This window comes from Apium graveolens, chromosome 7 (assembly GCF_009905375.1).
Source record: "Apium graveolens cultivar Ventura chromosome 7, ASM990537v1, whole genome shotgun sequence".
NCBI classification, from domain to species: Eukaryota; Viridiplantae; Streptophyta; class Magnoliopsida; order Apiales; family Apiaceae; genus Apium; species Apium graveolens.
The window spans coordinates 248,923,276-248,943,935 of NC_133653.1; the positions used below are offsets into that span (position 1 = coordinate 248,923,276).

The window sequence follows — 20,660 nt, forward strand, 5'->3', positions numbered from 1 at the left end:
AATCCATATAATCTTCTATTCTATAGCTAGGGAGAGGCAGATTCCAGCCTTCTTCCTACAACAAACAATCAAGCAAAAACTCTTTTAAATCATCTTTGTTTCCTAAATTAATAGAGTTATAATTAATATACTATGGTTCATGCTTCAATTCTGTAAATTGATAAAAGTACTTTTACTTGTTTTCTTAGATGAGATATACTAACGCGTACTTGTTCTCGTGGAGATGAAGAAAACACTCACTCGTCACTATACTGCTACTCAATCTTTTTTGTTTACTGTTTCCAGTGTTAACCCCAATAGTATCAATATGACTAGATTCTTCACAAAATGCTGATCCTTTTCGGAGAGCAGCAGTAACAAAAAGCAGGTGATTCATTTTAAGTTGATATAATCACTGCATTACAATTACACTACTACATTCACCAAATCATACATTTTCTCCTTTGTTTATGATGAGTGATGACACAATCATGTTGATGGGAGTCAACAAGATCATCAAGGAGGGATGTTGAATAACTAGATCATCTTCTATTTTAAGTACTTCTAGTACTAGATTTGTAGATCACCAAACCCTATCACATGGAAAAACTCAATATAATCAAAGGAGAAGCTCTGATGACCTCAACTGATTTAATTTAATAAAATGTCTAAGCTACATTTTCCCTAAAAAAGATCATAAAACAGGATCCGAAGATATTCTGAAAGTAAAATATAAACAACATTTATTTTTATTTTAACATACACCCGCAATTAGAATAAAATTACAAGTAAAACAGTTTAGCAATGAAAAAGTTTAAAACAAGGACGAGAAATAACATGTATAATAAAATTAGACAACGAAAACAAGACAAGATCATAACAGAGGAAAAGAAGATAAAATGTTAGGCTCAATTCTATAGGTTAAAACTAACACAATAAGAATATATACAGAAAGACAATGCAAGAATTTTACATCTAACTCTAGCAAGGAGAAGGATAATTCACAATTTAAAAATATCTTTGCAGACCCACAAATTCACATAAAATAAAGATGTATTTTATTAATAAATAAAACTATGACAATTTAAATATGATGAAATACAAAAGCAATGGCATCATACTTGCAGAACTACAATTCAAATTTCTATCCCAGCATATCTCTGGCTAAATATGAGAGTTTAAATAAGACCGAATTCACATAATATCATTATTGCTAATAAAATCCTTTATCTGTAGATTCTAGAGCTTCACATTAATACCCAAACCCTGTATCCACCACTCCATATTAAAATTCTGCAACTAGGTTTTCTCAGATTTTTTGTGGAAAGTTTAAATTTGCCTCTCGTTCGGGGGTGAAGGACAGAAATGAACTGTTTTCAAATCAGATTAACAAAAATAGCCCGTCTCAGGCGCGTTGGCCATTTTTGGCCGGTACAATACGCATTCATCATCTGGGTATATAGGATACGCATTTGTCAGCCATGTAACTGGTCTTTTTTTTAGAAAAATAAATATTGTAAAACTGGATACGCAAAAAAGAAGGGAGTATAGTGTTATAAGAAAGGTGATTACGCATTTCTAAGTCGTGTAATGTGTTTTTTTATTTATTTTAAATAGTGGATTACACATATTCGTATTTGCTAAAAGTGAATACGCATATAACTCAAGGGTGTATAGCATTTTATGTTAAAAATGTTATTTTTTTTTAATGTTTTACATTCAATTTTTAAATATTTTTAAAACCCAAAAGGGGTTATTGAACCCTAAAAAATTAAAATCTATTAAATTACTGTCCAAGATATTAATTTTTTCATTTGGTTTAAAGGCCCTAAATCCTAAATTATAAATTGTTCTATCGTTTATTGATTTATTTTTAAATATTTCTAAAACCCAAAAGGGGCTATTTAACCCTAAAAAGTTAAAATCTATTAAATTAGGGTCCAAGATAATAAATTTTTCGTTTAGTTGCCCTAAACCCAGATTAAATTAGGGTTTAGGCTCCCTTTAATTTATTTCTAAATATTTCTAAAACCCAAAATTGGATTATTGAACCCTAAAATATTTAAAAAAATATTTTTTAATATTTTAAATTTACTGTTTTAATATTTTTAAAATCTAAAAGGGGATTATTAAACTCTAAAAAGTCAAAATGGCTAAATTATGGTAACTAAGGTGATTAGTGAATGTTTTACACTGAGTTGCATTAATCTGGAAAAGTAAGTCTCTTGTCAACAGCATGACACATCAGGAGCATGACACATGTATAATAAAACACGGTCTTCCAGTTACGCAATCTGCAACGGCAAATTGAAAGGGCCAAAATTGGCCAATTTTACTTAACCAGCTATTTTTGTTTTATTTAATAAAAAACAGTCTATATTTGTTATTTTTTCTCGTTCGGGTAGTAAATCTAATTGTCCCACCTAAACCTATCTATTAACTGAGACAAGGTCTCCTCCTCTAAACTACCTGAATAAAAAGGAAATTTTGTATCTTCGTACTATCTGTTTTTGCTTAAAATGTGGGTTAATAGCTAAATCTAACTTTGGTATTTAAGTATAAATGATATCGAAAAGTAAAATGAGACGGATAATTGGTGACGCGGAAAATCCTTGTAAGAGGATAAAAACTGTGGATGGGATTGTTGCCCGACCAAAAAATATCTATCCAACCTTTACTTGAGAATACAATGGCTAGTGTTTAATTGTAAAGAGTCTAGTGAGTGTAGATTGTGTGTTTTACAATGTGTTTTTCACCTATCTTTATAATACATCTTCCATATTCAAATTGTCACTATCTCCTACTTTTTCTCCATGATCTAGTTGTTGGTTGAACTTGTTGCTCCTTATCCCATGTTTCTAGCTCATTATTTGACTTCTTCTTCCCGTCCTTGGTCATGTCCCTTCCTCTCGTCCTTCCGTCACGTCGTGCCTGTTGTCTTGACGTCCTGGTTCACGTCATGTCCATACCTTGTCAAACTTGACTCCCAACAATAGTCCCTGATTTTATCAATTTATTTGTTTATTGATAAAATCAACACCCTTCATCTTCTTATCAGATAAACTATGATACCACTAAGAAGTCTCTTCGATATTTGTGTTGTGTTGTTCTATTCCCACACGCCATCTTTCATCTTTTCCCCATAAAATACATCACTTCACTTCATTTGTCAGTTTTCATTCTTCTCAAAAAACCCTTACTCGAAATCTTCTAGAGATGGCCAAAAAGAACCCAAAAATCACCTCTTCAGTTAACACCGATTCCGTCGAAACCTTGTCCAATGCAATCAAATGGGTGCCCACTAATCTTCTCGACTCTCGTGACAACAATCCATGCTCCATGAAGAAAGAAAAGCTTGAGGAAGCTAGGCTATTATTCTATGGGAAAATTGAGGTTGTGATCCCTGATGCTGACGAGAGAGTCGATTGGTATCGGAAGGACTGGGTTTGCTTCTACTACTATCCGTTCGATTTCGGTATGGTCTTTCCTTTTACTAATATTATGAAGGATGTTTTAGATAGCATGCATGTTGCCCCTGGCCAACTGATGCCTCTTGCTTGGCGAATTCTTGCCTGTCTTGACACTATTGAAGCTAAGCATGACTTAAAAAATTGATGTTAATGTTGTGAGCTACTGTTATTCTCTTAAGAAATTTAGTGGATGTCGTTTTGGCTTTGTGAACAAAAACAAGGATGATCCCCTCATCCTTAACTGTGATGTCGTTAATGATAGGAAGTGGAAACTTGATTATTTTTTTGTTAATAAGGCCTCCATGGGAGATGACGCCGCTTATCTTCTTGATCGTTGGACCTCTGATGGTAAGTATTTTAAAAAATTTCGAATCATATTCAATCTCTTTTTCTTCCTTAATTTGTTGTTGTATTCTTGTCTTGCATGCGTCTTTATGATTTTATATTTATGTCATTTGGTCGTGTAATTTTGTACTTCTCAGAACCCCACTTTAAGTTTGATGAAAGCAACACCTCCACCAAGGTCATTATTGAGAAAGTGATGGCACTTCCTGTCGAGGACAGGTTGTGGCCTAACTGCTTGAATCGTCCCATCAGGAATTCTGGGACCGTAGATGTTGAGGATTTCATCATTAAGATGAAGAAGGCCAAAACCACTGGTGTTGTTGAGAGACCAATAATCGATTCCGCAGCAAACATGACTAGGAGTAAAGTCACCATCAACACTCCACTGACTAAATCTTCACATTCAGTTCAAAGTCTGTCGTCTGAGACACTTGAGAATCCCAAAGACGACAAGGGTATTGAGATGAGTTCCAGTCGTATCTACGCCAAAGGTATGCGACACTTGTGTGTTCTTGTCGCATATCTCCTTGTTAGCATTCCTGTTATACTCATTTTTCTAACTAGTATAGAGCCATGTTATTTGATTGTAGAGTTTAAGCCTCCCGTCATCAAACCCTTGATTATATCAAGTAGAGAGTTGTTTGCCAAAAGAGCCCGTGAGGAAAAGTCTACTGAGACTGAATCTTCTAAGACCCCTTTTCTTCTTTCACCCAATATTAGTCCTGATGCTAAAAAGTTGAAGACCAATGTCCCTGCTTCTACTAGTAAATATGAAGCTTATGCCCCATTTGTGACTCATGGGTACACTACCCATTTCAAGCCTGCTGAATTTGCTTTCTTGATGGGAGACTTGCTTTTTCCATAAACTGTCGAGGCTTATTCCTCCAGGACCTTGGATGTTATCCTTGATGATGTAGTTGGTCACACCTTTCATGTAAGTTATTTATGTTTTTGTTACTTTTTACTTTGACTGTTTGTCATGACATCTTATACTTCATCTAATGCAGGCCCTTCAGGCGAGTCACATGGCTCGTGAGGTTGTTGAGAATGAATACAAGAAGCTTAAAGCTCTCGAGGCTGCTCACAGTGGTTGTGCCCAAAAACTCCGCACTGCTCAAGAGCTTGCTACTTCCAACTTGAAGGCTAGCATGGACGTCCAGAAGGAGTTTTATGAGTTTGCCGCTAAAGTGCAATCTTTAGAGGCCAAGATGCTGTTAGGGCGAAAACACGCGCTAATATTCACGCAAGTATACGCGTTCGCAAGTAATATAGAATATTTTCTAGTTCATTCCCTCAGAGACTCAGACTAAATTATTGTCTAATTAAACTCACTCACCAATGTATGATTACTTCTCAATGTTAAGATAATAACACTTAAAATTATTGATTAAATATTAACTATAATTAACTACTTAATTAACCACTTAACTAACACTTCAATTTATCAATAATAAAACACTCATGAGATCACAACTTCATTATTACTTCCTTCTATAGCCATTGTTATTACCTTTAGCATGTGACAGTGATGATATTAATCGAATAACACGAAACTGATAAAAGCCAACTTTCATTGTACTAATACCATTCTACCAAGCATCCACAATTAAGATAGAAGTCGAATAGTCATCAATTATGTTGAGTTCCTATATGTCTACAGAAATTGACAACACAACGATTTAAGCTCAAGTTATTCCTTTTGATTACATAGGGCAAATAAAACTGTTAGAGTTACCCACTAATCATGCTCAACGTACATGAACCTATGCTAGCATGGCAAGTTCTAAATCTCAAGATCCACCGTCGCTTCACAAGAGATTAACACCCTATCTTATATGTTCGCGACGCACATAAGACGAATACGCACAACCAATACTAGATATCATGCAATCATCACACACTAAAGTATTAAACAATTAACTAAAGAATTCCATAATAAATCCGTTGCAACCCCATGATCACGATTAGCCCATAATAGAACTTATCGACATCATGGGTTCATATGAAATCATGACAAACAAACACAAGAAAATAATAACTAAACTAATTATATTAAAACAGAGTACGTCACAAGAGTAAATAAGTCAAAGCAAGAAAACTAGCATCCACCGTTACAACGAAACAAGAATCACAAGAAAATATGCTTCCTCTTCGTTGCGGTGTGCTAAATCGGTCTTCTTCCTTATCTCCTTCGCTTCTTGCGTAAAACATAATCTAAAACATAATCCCCTTAATACTCTCTGTGAAAATGTCTCAAATCTACCTATATAATAGTCCCATAAAACTCAGATTACATAGAAGTTGGAAGCCAAACAGAAGTAGAAGTCTAAAATAATTTATCTTTTTCCCCGACCCTGCGCGGCCGCTCAGCATAGCTGCACGGGCGCGCAGGTTGCTGCGCGGCCGCTCAGCATTGCTGCGCGGGCGCGCAGGCCTCTACTGGAAAAAATCCAGGTTTGCTCCGTTTCTTCGCCGTAATCTGCCCATTCCTTTCCTCTCGCAATGGTGAACACATGCCAAGGCTTATTCTTGATGATTCCTCCCCCGAAATGCAACTAATACCCTGAAATGCATAAACACTAGAAAAACGCATCAAATACACAAAATACTTGATTTCAAGATACCAATTTAGCCATTTTAAGACGTTCTAAGTGGTATAAAATGCCACTTATCACACCCCCAAACTTAAATCGATGCTTGTCCTCAAGCGTCACAAACTCAAAAACAAATAAAAATATGCATGAATGCAATCTATATAAAAATGCAACGATCCCCCTTACTACAATTAACCAACCAAATTGACACATCTCAACGAATGCAGTTAGACAACTAAAGATCAATAAACTCATGCAAACGGACATACAGCCAGAAATGTGGTGTGTGCAAATGCTTAACAGATATGCTTCGGAACTAGACCAATTACTATGACTAGACTATCCTCAAGGCAATCCTACGATTATACAAAGAATAAAAATTCTAGGCACAAAGTGATATACAACACTACAAGAACTCTGGAGCTTACTACGGAATCGTGCTTTTTATTTACAACTCAAATGCTTATTTGACCGTGCAATGAGTGAGGTCCACAAAAGACTTATACAATGGTATCCATGTAACGAGCGTTAGGTTAGCGGATCCCAGACTCTAAAAGCCTTAGGTCACTAGGCACAAAGTCCCCTAAGAACTTAATAACTCGAATACCAAAGAGCCCACTCTTGATTATTATGCAAAAATTTTTTTTTTTTAATAACTTCTGAGCAAGTGCGTTTCGCTCCATCTTGCTCAACCCTAGACTACTCGCAACATATGCGAGCCGGCTACTAGCCATTTGACGCCTAGCCACAACTAGCAACAACTTCCATATTTTTTTCTCCAAATTTTTTTCTTTTTTTCATGTCTTTATCACTAAGAACCTATAATCGAATTCTAAGCATAATAAGTAGATTGACCTTGAAAACAACCAAATCATAACAACAATCTAGCCCTTACGCATTCTTTAAGACTTAGTGGACTTACAATTGTTTCTAGCATGCATATCAACCTACACAACTTAATATCACTTTAATGCTATCACTACACTCGCATCAATATCACAATTCAGTCGATAACTTATTGCAAAAGGGATCATGGTAAATGCATGAGCTACATGACATTCATAAAAAAAACTAAATGGCATAAATTATGCAACTATATGAACTAAACTATCATGAATATGCAACTAAATGACACACACACAATATTCCTTAACTACCACCCCCAAACTAAAAATCTTCACTGTCCTCTGTGAAAGTAGTAGAAAGGAACACAGGGTATACCTACTCGGAATCATCATCATCATCACCCTCAGTGTGTGGAGTATCAGGCGGTGGGTATGCAGAGTCCTCACCAAAAACTGGCCACTGGATATCAGCTCCAAGGCCTCGAAAAGCAGTCCCTAACGCAAGGGTGAGCTCCTGAGCAAACCTGCTCTGCGTCTCATACATGGCATCCATCCGCCGTGAAAGCCTCCTATACTGGGCATCACCCATCCCAGCACCCTCCTGAGCTCTCGAAGAACCAGCCTCACCACGCCCTGGCCTAGCCATAGTAGCACCTCATGCTGGACGCCCTCCTAGAAGACGATAACCCAGCCCATGCTCCTCAGGCTCACCACCGGTCCACTCTTGCATCCCATTCAGAGTGCCAGAATCAATCAGAGCTGCTGGCAACTGCAACTGCTCATGAGCCGGCCAGTTCACTCCCACTGCTCGGCATAGCTTCGTAACCGTGGATGCATAAGGGATGTTCATATGCTTTGCTCCCCTCAAAAACTTCAGAATTCCTTGGTAGATAAACTCACCAAGGTCCACATAGTACTCATCATGCAAAATTCCCCACAACAACTGTGCTCTCTCAACTGTGACCTCGTGTGCATGTGAAGAAGGCAAAATATTAGCACATATAAATGCATTCCATGCACGGGCATACCTGTTCATGGCGATCGCCGGAAAGTGACGATACTCATTATTGCCTGGACTGCGGGTCCAAACTGTGCCCGATCGACAGAGAGTCGCACAAATCAAATCCAAGTCAAAATCCTCAGCAGTCTTTTCATTCCAGTTCTCCTCCTCGGGCTTCCTCTCTCGCTGTCCAATCACATGGCGAATCGCCGCAGGATGATAATCAACCGTCAGCCCACGGACTACAGAAACCCATTCTTTTCAGCCTTCGCGTTCGCGTAGAACTCGCGAACAACGCTCATCGGTACTGCTTCGGGTGACTCACAAAAAGCTATCCACCCCTTCTCTGCAATCATGGGCAACAACTCACCATCCCTCCCTGATGGTAAAAACCCCCTCTCCTTCAGAATCGGCTTCCCCAACAGCCTAGTGTACTCCTCCTCCGCAGCTCTGTCAGTTAACCGAGGCCTTGCAGCAGTACCCCTCGATGAATCAACAGTAGGAACTGTGCTGCTGCTGTCAATAGTGCGTGCTCTCTTGGGTGCCATTGATTCGTGAATAAAAGTGTGTAAGAACTGATTTTTGATGTTTGTGAGAGGGTTTAAGTGTAGGAAGTTTTGTGGGAGATATGTAGGATAGGTGTATGTATATATAGGGTGTGGATTAGATTAGGGTTTGGGAATTAAGGGATAAAATGATGGGGTAGTGGGAACAATTCGTGGGTTTATGGGCTAAAACTGTTTTTGTGTTTTTGTTTGTTTTTTTTTTCTTCTGAACTGTAAAAAATTTTCTGGAACTCGACCCCTGCGCGGCCGCTCAGCATAGCTGCGCGGGCGCGCAGAGGGTCTCTGGAAAAAAAAAATTCAGCCCCTGTTTTCTGATTTTTTTTGTGTTTTTAGATAGGTTATTAACTTCTAAGGGTTCCTGTAACAACAATTCATGGGTTGCCTCCCACGCAGCGCTTCTTTTTCGTCATTAGCTTGACGTTCCGTACATTTCTCAAGTAGTCAACAAAATGGCACTAACCACCTCTCGGTTTGCCATGTCCCCATAGTAGTGCTTCAACCGCTGACCGTTAACCTTGAATGCTTGGTCCGAATCATTCTCAAAAATTTCCACCGCTCCATGTGGAAACACAGTTTTGACAATAAAAGGTCCAGACCACCTTGATTTCAACTTCCCAGAAAAAAGTCGGAGCCGAGAGTTGAATAAAAGAACTTGTTGCCCTGGCACAAATAACTTAGGATGTAGCTTCCTATCGTGCCACCTCTTCACCTTTTCCTTATACATTTTGTTATTCTCATACGCTTGAAGTCGAAATTCATCAAGTTCATTAAGCTGAAGCATTCTTTTCTTAACAGCTGCATCTAAATCCTGGTTCAATTTCTTCAATGCCCAGTAGGCCTTATGCTCAAGCTCCGCCGGTAGATGACATCCCTTACCGTACACCAACTGAAACGGTGACATCCCAAGTGGAGTTTTGTATGCTGTTCTGTAAGCCCAAACAGCTTCATCGAGCTTTAAAGACCAATCCTTCCTTGACGGACAAACAACCTTCTCTAGAATATGCTTTATCTCTCTGTTAGACACTTCCGCTTGACCATTTGTTTGCGGATGATAGGCAGTAGCTACTCGATGATTCACATTATAACGCTGCATCATAGAAGTGAACTTACGGTTGCAAAAATGCGATCCTTCATCACTTATGATTACCCGAGGTGTTCCAAACCTTGTGAAAATTTGCTTATGAAGAAAATTTAGCACTGCCTTTGCAGCATTTGTCGGTAAAGCTTTAACTTCGACCCATTTTGAGACATAATCGACTGCCAGCAAGATGTACTGATTATTGCAAGACACGATAAAAGGCCCCATGAAATCGATTCCCCACACATCAAAGACCTCGACTTCAAGCATCACATTTAATGGCATCTCATCCTTCCCTGACAAATTTCCCACTCTTTGGCAACGATCACACCTTAAAACAAACTGATGAGCATCCTTGAACAAAGTAGGCCAGAAAAAACCTGCTTGCAGAATACGAGCTGCCGTCTTCTCACCTCCATAGTGTCCACCATAAACCGTGGAATGGCAGTCTCGTAATATCCCCTCCGTCTCACAGAACGGGATACATCTCCTGATGATCTGGTCAGCTCCCTGTCTAAACAAATATGGTTCATCCCACATATACCACTTCACCTCATGCAGAAACTTCTTCTTTTGAGCGGATGTCAAATTAAGAGGCATTATATTGCTGACGAGATAGTTTACAATATCTGTAAACCATGGTTCTTCCTCCTGAATTGCAAACAACTGCTCATCCGGAAAAGATTCATTGATTAACGTCCTATCTTGTGAAGTAGAATCGGGATTCTCCAACCTAGAGAGATGGTCAGCTACTTGATTCTCAGTACCTTTTCTATCTTTGATCTCTAACTCAAATTCCTGAAGTAAAAGCACCCAACGAATGAGTCTCGGCTTCGAATCCTTCTTAGAAACCAAATAGCGAATAGCTGCATGATCAGTGAATACTGTTACTTTCGTACCAAGCAGATAAGATCAAAATTTCTCAAAGCCAAAGACTATAGCCAAAAGCTCCTTCTCAGTAGTGGTGTAGTTCAATTGGGCACCATTTAAAGTCTTACTCGCATAGTAGACCACATGGAAGAGATTTTTCTTGCGCTGTCCCAGAACTGCACCTACCGCATAATCACTCGCATCACACATCATCTCAAACGATTCTGTCCAATCTGGTGCTATAATAACTGGTGCAGTGATCAAACTCTTCTTGAGAGTCTCAAATGCTGCCAAACATTCATCATCAAATTTGAACGGCACATCTTTCTCAAGTAAATTGCACAACGGCTTAGATATCTTTGAGAAGTCCTTGATGAATCGCCGATAAAAACCCGCATGACCAAGAAAACTACGGATTCCTTTCACAGAATTAGGTGGGGGAAGATTTTCAATGACTCCCGCCTTGGCCTTGTCCACCTCCAGACCCTTGCTAGAGACCTTATGCCCAAGGATAATGCCTTCACGCACCATAAAATGACATTTCTCCCAATTAAGCACCAAATTAGTTTCCACGCATCTTTTGAGTACGGCGCGCAGATTATTCAAACATTCATCATATGAGTGTCCAAAGACGGAGAAGTCATCCATGAACACTTCGACATTATTTCCAATCATGTTAGAGAATATAGCCATCATACATCTCTGAAAAGTGGCCGGGGCGCCACATAACCCAAACGAAACTCTGTGAAAAACAAATGTGCCAAATGGACAAGTGAAGGTAGTCTTTTCCTGATCCTCTGGTGCAATACAAATCTGATTATACTCGGAATAACCATCCAGAAGACAAAAATACTCATGACCCGCCAATCTGTCAAGCATTTGATCAATAAATGGAAGGGGGAAGTGATCCTTCCTTGTGGCTTTGTTCAATTTTCTATAATCCATGCATACTCTCCATCCTGTAACTGTTCGAGTAGGAATGAGCTCATTCTTTTCATTTGCGACCACAGTGATACCTCCCTTCTTAGGTACACATTGTACGGGGCTCACCCACGAGTTGTCAGAAATAGGATAAATGATGCCTGCATCTAGCCATTTCAGAATTTCTTTCTTCACCACCTCCTTCATGATGGGATTCAGTCTTCGCTGCTGTTCCACAGTTGGCTTACTACCTTCCTCTAGCAGAATTTTATGCATACAATATGAAGGACTTATCCCCTTGATGTCTGCTATGGTCCATCCTATAGCCGATTTGAATTCTCTCAAAATCCTTAAGAGCTTGTCTTCCTCACTACCTGAAAGGTCAGATGAAATAATAACAGGTAACGTAGATGAATCACCTAAAAAAGCATACCTCAAGTGTTCAGGTAATGGTTTAAGCTCCAAGGTAGGTGCTTCCTCTATTGATGGTTTGAGCTTCCCTTCAGCATTCTTAAGGTCAGAAGTACCAAGAGATTCAAATGGTATGTCCAGCTTTCGCTTCCATGGAGAAGCGTTCAGATATTGTAATTGCTCGTTGCTATCTTCATCATCGCTGTCAAAATCCCCCACTAAGGCCTTTTCCAATGCATCAGACATTAGCATGTGATCGAGTTCCGAAGTAACCGCAGTATCAATCACATCCACTTTTAAGCACTCCTCATCTTCTGTAGGGAATTTCATTGCCTTGAATACATTGAAGGTCACATCCTGATCTTGGACCCGCATAGTAAGTTCACCTTTTTGCACATCTATCAAGGTACGGCCAGTAGCCAAGAAAGGCCTTCCCAAGATTATGGGAATCTTCTTATCTTCCTCAAAATCCAGAATAACAAAATCTGCTGGAAAGAAGAGCTTATCCACCTTGACGAGCACATCCTCAACTATGCCCCTTGGGTAAGTAATGGAACGGTCAGCCAATTGTAGCGACATGTATGTGGGTTTTGGATCAGGCAGATCCAGCTTTTTAAAGATCGACAACGGCATCAGATTAATGCTTGCTCCCAAATCACAAAGGCACTTGTCAAAAGTTAGATTGTCAATGGTGCAAGGAATGGTCAAGCTTCTTGGATCTTTCAGTTTTGGTGGTAAGTTTTGTTGCAGAATAGCGTTGCATTCTTCCGTGAGAGCAATGGTTTCAAGGTCATCCAGTTTCACCTTCCTTGCAAGAATAGTCTTCATAAACTTCGCATAACTAGGCATTTGTTCCAGAGCCTCAGCGAAAGGTATATTGATGTGAAGTTTCTTGAACACCTCCAGAAACTTCCCGAACTGTCTATCCAGCTTTTGTTGCTGCAATCTCTTAGGAAAAGGTGGTGGAGGATAGAGCTGTTTCTCCCCTGTATTAGCCTCAGGCAGAGTGTGTTCAACAGTAGTCTTCCTTGGTTCTGCCGCTTTCTCCTTTTGCTTAGATTCTTCATCTCTAACTTCAGCTTCGACTTCCTTTGCCTTTTCAGTATCAGCCACTTTTCCAGACCTTAAGGTAATAGCCTTGACTTGCTCTTTAGCTTCCTTCCTGCCTGGTACTTCCGTGTCACTGGGAAGAGTGCCAGGTTGACGATTGAGCACTGCATTGGCTAATTGACCGATTTGATTTTCCAAGGTCTTGATAGAAACCGCCTGACTCTTGCACAACAGCTTAAGTTCCTCAAAATCAGCACTAGTGGGTGCAGCTGTACTTCCATGTTGAGGATATGATTGCCTTGTAGCATACTGCTGTGGTTGCTGGAATCCAGGTGGGTTAAACTGTTTACTCATTCCTTGCTGATATGGTGGCTGAATAGCATTCTGATTATTCCCCCAGCTGAAATTTGGATGATTTCTGTTATTAGGATGATAGGTCGCTGGCACAGGCTGCTGTTGTCGCTGATAACTATTCATATACTGAACAGATTCGTTGACAAGAGAACACTGATCCGTAGCATGAGAACCTGCACAAAGCTCACAAACCATAACTATTTGATTAACTCCATACATAGCCAGAGAATCAACCTTCATTGATAGCGCTTGGAGCTGGGCTGCAATAGCGGTGGCTGCATCAACTTCTAGAATACCTGCTACCTTGCCTGACGTCATCCTCTGAGTTGGGTTTTGATGCTCATTTGCAGCCATCGTCTCTATAAGATTATACGCCTCAGTATAGCTTTTAGCCCATAAGGCTCCTCCAGCTGCTGCATCGAGCATGGGCCGAGATTGGGCCCCCAAACTATTATAGAAACCAGTGATCACCATCCAATCCGGCATTCCATGATGTGGACATTTTCTCAACATTTCCTTGTAGCGTTCCCAAGCCTCGCACATAGATTCTGTAGGTTGCTGCGCAAACTGAGTAAGAGCACTCCTCATAGCAGCAGTCTTTACCATTGGATAAAACTTCACCAGAAACTTTTGCGCAAGATCTTGCCACGTAGTGATGGACCCAGCTGGTTCAGAATGTAACCAGTCTTTAGCCTTATCCCTCAGTGAGAATGGGAAAAGCCTCAACTTGATAGCCTCATCAGTCACGCCATTATACTTAAAAGTGCTACAGATCTCGACAAAATTCCTTATGTGCATGTTGGGGTCTTCAGTTGCCGCTCCTCCAAAAGAAACAGAATTCTGCACGATCTGAATAGTGCCCGGCTTGATTTCAAAGGTGTTAGCTTGAATAGCCGGATGAAGGATGCTTGACTGAATGTCATCAATTTTAGGCCGAGAAAAATCCATAAGAGCTGGATCAGCTTGAACAATACGATCTCCCATGTTTACTGGTTCTTTCTGCTCAGTTCCTGAATCCGAATCCTCAAAATCTAACTTCTCCGGAATATCAAGAACTTCGTCTGTCTCCTCAGCTGTATCTAAAGTCCTCTTGCGAGCACGAGAACGAGTTTGCATAAACGCTTGCTAAAGTACCTGAAACACAACCGAAAAGAGTAAGTAACTACTACGTCCTAATCACTGAGTCCTAATGACCAATGATGGTAAGTACATAAACTAAACAAATACGCCGAGTCCCCGGCAGCGGCGCCAAAAACTTGTTAGGGCGAAAATACGCGCTAATATTCACGCAAGTATACGCGTTCGCAAGTAATATAGAATATTTTCTAGTTCGTTCCCTCAGAGACTCAGACTAAATTATTGTCTAATTAAACTCACTCACCAATGTATGATTACTTCTCAATGTTAAGATAATAACACTTAAAATTGTTGATTAAATATTAACTATAATTAACTACTTAATTAACCACTTAACTAACACTTCAATTTATCAATAATAAAACACTCATGAGATCACAACTTCATTATTACTTCCTTCTATAGCCATTGTTATTACCTTTAGCATGTGACAGTGATGATATTAATCGAATAACACGAAACTGATAAAAGCCAACTTTCATTGTACTAATACAATTCTACCAAGCATCCACAATTAAGATAGAAGTCGAATAGTCATCAATTATGTTGAGTTCCTATATATCTACAGAAATTGACAACACAACGATTTAAGCTCAAGTTATTCCTTTTGATTACATAGGGCAAATAAAACTGTTAGAGTTACCCACTAATCATGCTCAACGTACATGAACCTATGCTAGCATGGCAAGTTCTAAATCTCAAGATCCACCATCGCTTCACAAGAGATTAACACCCTATCTTATATGTTCGCGACGCACATAAGACGAATACGCACAACCAATACTAGATATCATGCAATCATCACACACTAAAGTATTAAACAATTAACTAAAGAATTCCATAATAAATCCGTTGCAACCCCATGATCACGATTAGCCCGTAATAGAACTTATCGACATCATGGGTTCATATGAAATCATGACAAACAAACACAAGAAAATAATAACTAAACTAATTATATTAAAACAGAGTACGTCACAAGAGTAAATAAGTCAAAGCAAGAAAACTAGCATCCAACGTTACAACGAAACAAGAATCACAAGAAAATATGCTTCCTCTTCGTTGTGGTGTGCTAAATCGGTCTTCTTCCTTATCTCTTTCGCTTCTTGCGTAAAACACAATCTAAAACATAATCCCCTTAATACTCTCTGTGAAAACGTCTCAAATCTACCTGTATAATAGTCCCATAAAACTCAGATTACATAGAAGTTGGAAGCCAAACAGAAGTAGAAGTCTAAAATAATTTATCTTTTTCCCCGACCCTGCGCGGCCGCTCAGCATAGCTGCGCGGGCGCGCAGGTTGCTATGCTGCGCGGGCGCGCAGGTTGCTACGCGGCCGCTCAACATTACTGCGCGGGTGCGCAGGCCTCTACTGGAAAAAATCCAGGTTTGCTCCGTTTCTTCGCCGTAATCTGCCCATTCCTTTCCTCTCGCAATGGTGAACACATGCCAAGGCTTATTCTTGATGATTCCTCCCCTGAAATGCAACTAATACCCTGAAATGCATAAACACTAGAAAAACGCATCAAATACACAAAATACTTGATTTCAAGACACCAATTTAGCCATTTTAAGACGTTCTAAGTGGTATAAAATACCACTTATCAGATGCATGAAGAAGCTCAGAGGGCCATTACACAACATGCCATGCGAGCCGGGTTGAGATGATATTAGAGTATCAATGTGGTGAGTGGTCACCGTGGAACGTGAATGAAACTGTTCGTATCTACAACGAAGCTTATCCTGAGGATGCCTTTCCTCTCTACCTTACTCAGGGTGAAGATGTTGTGCCTCTTGCAACCAAAACTCCTGCTTCCGGAGATGAATGAATTTGCTTCTTATGTTTAATTTGTCATGAACCAAGTTTTTGACTTCGAACATGTTCTATTTCTTACCTTTGAATTATGCATTGTAGGCTTTTAAGACTAAATCCCTGTTTCACTCTTGTAAGTGGGGAATATTTTGTTTGGTTTATGTTATTTATGGATATCTCCGTTATCATTCTATGTTATGGCATTGTCTTGTAGTTCTTTTATGTCTGTAGTGAGTTGTTTATGTAATTTTTGTGTTTTTTGTAGGATGTTGTCATGTCACTAAAAGTGTTTGTATTGTTATTTATGTTTCATATGTCAAGTCTTGTTATTCGTAAGTGTTACTGTCGTTTATTGCCTGTGGGTGCATGCACTCGTCGGATGGTTAAAAGGCCTTTCCCTCTTGAAACACATCATCTATTGTTCACTTAAAAATGTACTCATATATTTGTAAGAGATTAAATTTAAATTTTGTCATTTGTAATAGTTGAGTAATAATCCTTTCGTCATTTGTTTATAGATTTCATGTCATATTTTCTTAAGTACATGACTTATTGAAATATAATAAAACTCATGAATAACATAAAGGTACTGATACAAATACTATCATTCATCATGTCATGTTTATGGGACAAATAGCTCATATAGATTTCAATTTTTAACATGCAAGCACATCATGTTAAGAAAATGGAACAATGTCAGCAAACAAGATCTAATAAAAACAAGCATGTCCTATCGACTTATTTCATGCAAAATAATAAATCTAAAGCAGGGCTCAAGGTCGTTACGCATGATACAGCTTCAGGTGATGTGCATTCCAACTTCTTGGAATTTGTACTCCATCCAAAGTTGACAATTGATATGCTCCACGTTCTACGATAGCTGTGATAAAGTAGGGCCCTTCCTACGTGTCCGCAAACTTTCCTGCCGACACGTCCATCGTATTCTGGAATACTTTCCTCATGACCATGTCTCCTACTTGAAAATTCCTTATGTGGATATTTTTATTGTAGCTTCTAGCTATTTTTTGCTGATACATAGCCATACGAATTTTTGTTGTCTCTCTTAATTTGTCAATAGTGTCTATATCGTGTGTCAGCTCCTTCTTGTTTGAATCATATGTTGCTGTCCCGCACCTAAGTGTTGGCATGATGATCTCTGTTGAGAGAACAACTTTTGTGTCGTAAACCAGACTGTATGGAGTTTGTCCCATGGACGTCTTAGGTGTTGTCCTGTCTGCCCATAATACCCATGACAACTCCTCAACCCATTTTCCTTTATGCAAAGAAAATCTCTTTTTCAAGCTATTAATGATGATCATGTTACTGGATTCAGCTTGACCATTCGCTTGTTGATACAGTGGTGTTGATTTGATTTGATTGATGTTGTACTTTTTGCAGAAACCTTATGTCTTGTCACTTATGAACTGAGGACCATTGTCACACACAATTTCAGATGGAACTCCAAACTTGCACAAGATATTTCGTTTTATGAAATATATCACTTCTTTGCTTGTCACATGTCTAAACGCTTCTGCTTCTATCCACTTGGAGAAATAATCTGTCATTGCAAGCATGAATACTTTTTGTCCTGGTGCCAGAGGCATTTTTCCAACAATATCGATCCCCCATTTCATGAATGGCCAAGAAGGTACTGTCATGTGAAGTTGTTCAGATGGTTGATGAATGACAGGAGCATGTCATTGGCAGGCGTCATACTTCTTGACATGTGCCAAGGCGTCTTGTCTAAGACTAGGCCAATAATATCCCATTCGTAGTATTTTAATGAGAGATTTCTTCCACATGTGTGGTTTCCGCATTCCTCTTCAGGAACATCTTGCAAGACTGCTTCAGCTTCATTTTTATCTAGACACCTTTGTAACAATCATGTGCTTGTCTTTTTAAATAACACGTCATCTATGATGGTGAATCGTGAAGCCTTCATTCGCAGCGTTCTTGCCTTATTATGGCTTTCTGGTTGTATACCATATAGCAAATACTCCTTGTACACGTGTGTCCAATTGGTTGAACTCTCATTGTTGTCCAAAAGCATCACACTTGGCTGTTCCTTCAATCTTTCACTAGCCGGCTTCATTATGTGAACAACTAGTACGTTGGCTAGACTGACATCCTTCAAGGCAGTACCTAATCCTGCTAAGGCGTTTGCTTGCACATTTTGTTCCCTCGGTACTTGTTGGATGTTGAACATGTCAAAAGAGTGTAACACAGTTCTGAAAATATCCAAGTATATAGCCATTTTATGATCATTTGCTTCATATGTGCCATTGACATGGTTGACAATCAGGAGTGAATCACAAATTATGTTGATATTTTTGATCTTCATATCTCTGGTTGTTGTAAGTCCAGTGATTAGTGCCTCATACTCAGTCTCGTTGTTCGTGGTTTTGAAGTCACAACACACTGAATATATTAGCACATCCCCCTGTGGCGATTTTAGGACTAGTCCCATTCCTGTTCCATTCACGGTGGACGCACCATCAGTATATAATATCCATGGGAGGACATCTGTAGTAGAGAATATGTGTTGTAATTCTTTTTCTGCTTGCGTCATCTGACTTGGACTAAAATCCGCCATAAAGTCTGCCAAAGCCTGTGACTTAATTGTCATTCTAGGGTTATAAACAATGTCATAGGTACTCAGCCTAATGGACCACTTTTCCAGCCTTCATGTCAGTTCTGGCTTGCTTAAGACCATTTTTAATGGGAAATTAGTCATGATATGTATTCAATGTGACTCGAAGTAATGTCTCAACTTTGTAGACGTCATTGCTAATGCTAGCACCAATTTTTCAAGGGACATATATCTTGTTTCAGCTTCCACCAAGCTCTTGCTCACATAATAGATTATCATTTGTGTTCCATCATTTTCTTTTACCAGGACTCCACTTATAGCATGTTTCGTGACTGATAGATACACATAGAGGTCTTCATTTTGAATTGGCTTTGTCAGTAGAGGAGGGTTTGACAAGTAATCCTTCAATTCCGTCAGGGTAGATTTTTGTTGTTCTGTCCACTCAAAGCCTTTATTCTTTCTCAAGATGTCATAAAACAGCTTGCACCTGTCTGAGGATCGAGATATAAATCTATTCAAGGCTGCTACTCATCCGGTCAGCTTCTGAACATCTTTCATGTTTGTTGGACTCCTTAGTTTAAATATGGCCTTGATTTGATCTGGGCTTGCTTCTATCCCCTTTCTTATCAGCATGTGGCCAAGGAATTTTCCCAAGGAGACATCAAAGTTACATTTTATCGGGTTGAGCTTTATGTTGAATATTTTTAAAATGTTGAATGCTTCCTGAAGATCTTTGACATGATTTTCTGCTTTTTCTGACTTCACGACTATATCGTCAATGTAAACTTCAATTATCTTGCTAATTTGGTCTTTAAACATTTTGTTGATTAGACGTTGAAATGTTGCACTTGTGTTCCTCAATCCAAAAGGCATAGCTATGTAGCAGTATATTCCTCTTTCCGTAATGAATGTTATCTTTTCTGCATCTGAAGGCTCCATTTGAATTTGATTGAAGCCACTCGACGCGTCAAGAAAAGTCAACAGTTCATGTCATGCCGTTACATCCACCATTATTTCAATGTGTGGTAATGGATAGGGGTCCTTGGGACATGCTTTGTTTAAATCTGTGTAATCCACACAAACTCTCCACTTGTCATCCTTTTTTAATACTATGACAACATTAGCTAACTATTCTGGGTAATCCACCTCTCTTATCATTCCAACCTTCAATAATCTATTAAATTCTTCATTTATGATTTGGTTTCTTTCAGACACAAACTTTCGATGCTTCTGCTGAACATGGGTGTATGTGGAATCTACATTTAGCTTGTGCGTGATGATCTCAGGGTCTATTCCTATTATGTCTTCGTGTTCCCAAGCGAATGCTTCTAATCGTGATGTTAGAAAATCCACCAGGTTTGATTTAATGGTCGGAGCCAGATCTTCTCCTATTAAAACCTTTTTTTCTCCTGTCATTAGATCCACCTCGACCAATTTCTCTGGTCCTGACACTGTGACTACTTTCTTTTGTGAGTCTTCATGCACGATGCTGGATTTTAGACATGTCTTGTAGCATTCTCTAGCTGTTGCTTGATCTCCTAGAATTTGTTGGACTCCCCATGTTGTTGAGAACTTTATCACCTGGTGGTATGTTGAAGGTATGGCTTTTAGGTCATAGATCCATGGTCTCCCTAGGA

General features: G+C 39.2%; 2 protein-coding genes and 1 non-coding gene across 3 annotated transcripts; 1 reads left to right on the plus strand and 2 right to left on the minus strand.

The window, feature by feature from the left end:
- The first annotated feature begins 13,967 nt into the window (after window positions 1-13,967).
- LOC141675627 (small nucleolar RNA R71) lies at window positions 13,968-14,074 on the plus strand. The gene has a single exon (XR_012556270.1). It is a non-coding gene; the product is annotated as a small nucleolar RNA R71 (small nucleolar RNA).
- Window positions 14,075-17,335: 3,261 nt separating this feature from the next.
- Window positions 17,336-17,752, minus strand: LOC141674624 (uncharacterized). Its single transcript, XM_074481334.1, has one exon. It carries the CDS (start codon window positions 17,750-17,752, stop codon window positions 17,336-17,338), a length of 417 nt encoding a protein of 138 aa, XP_074337435.1.
- A 563-nt stretch (window positions 17,753-18,315) lies between these two features.
- On the minus strand, window positions 18,316-19,059 carry LOC141674625 (uncharacterized). Its single transcript, XM_074481335.1, has one exon. The coding sequence runs from the start codon at window positions 19,057-19,059 to the stop codon at window positions 18,316-18,318; it is 744 nt and encodes a 247-aa protein (XP_074337436.1).
- Window positions 19,060-20,660: the final 1,601 nt, after the last annotated feature.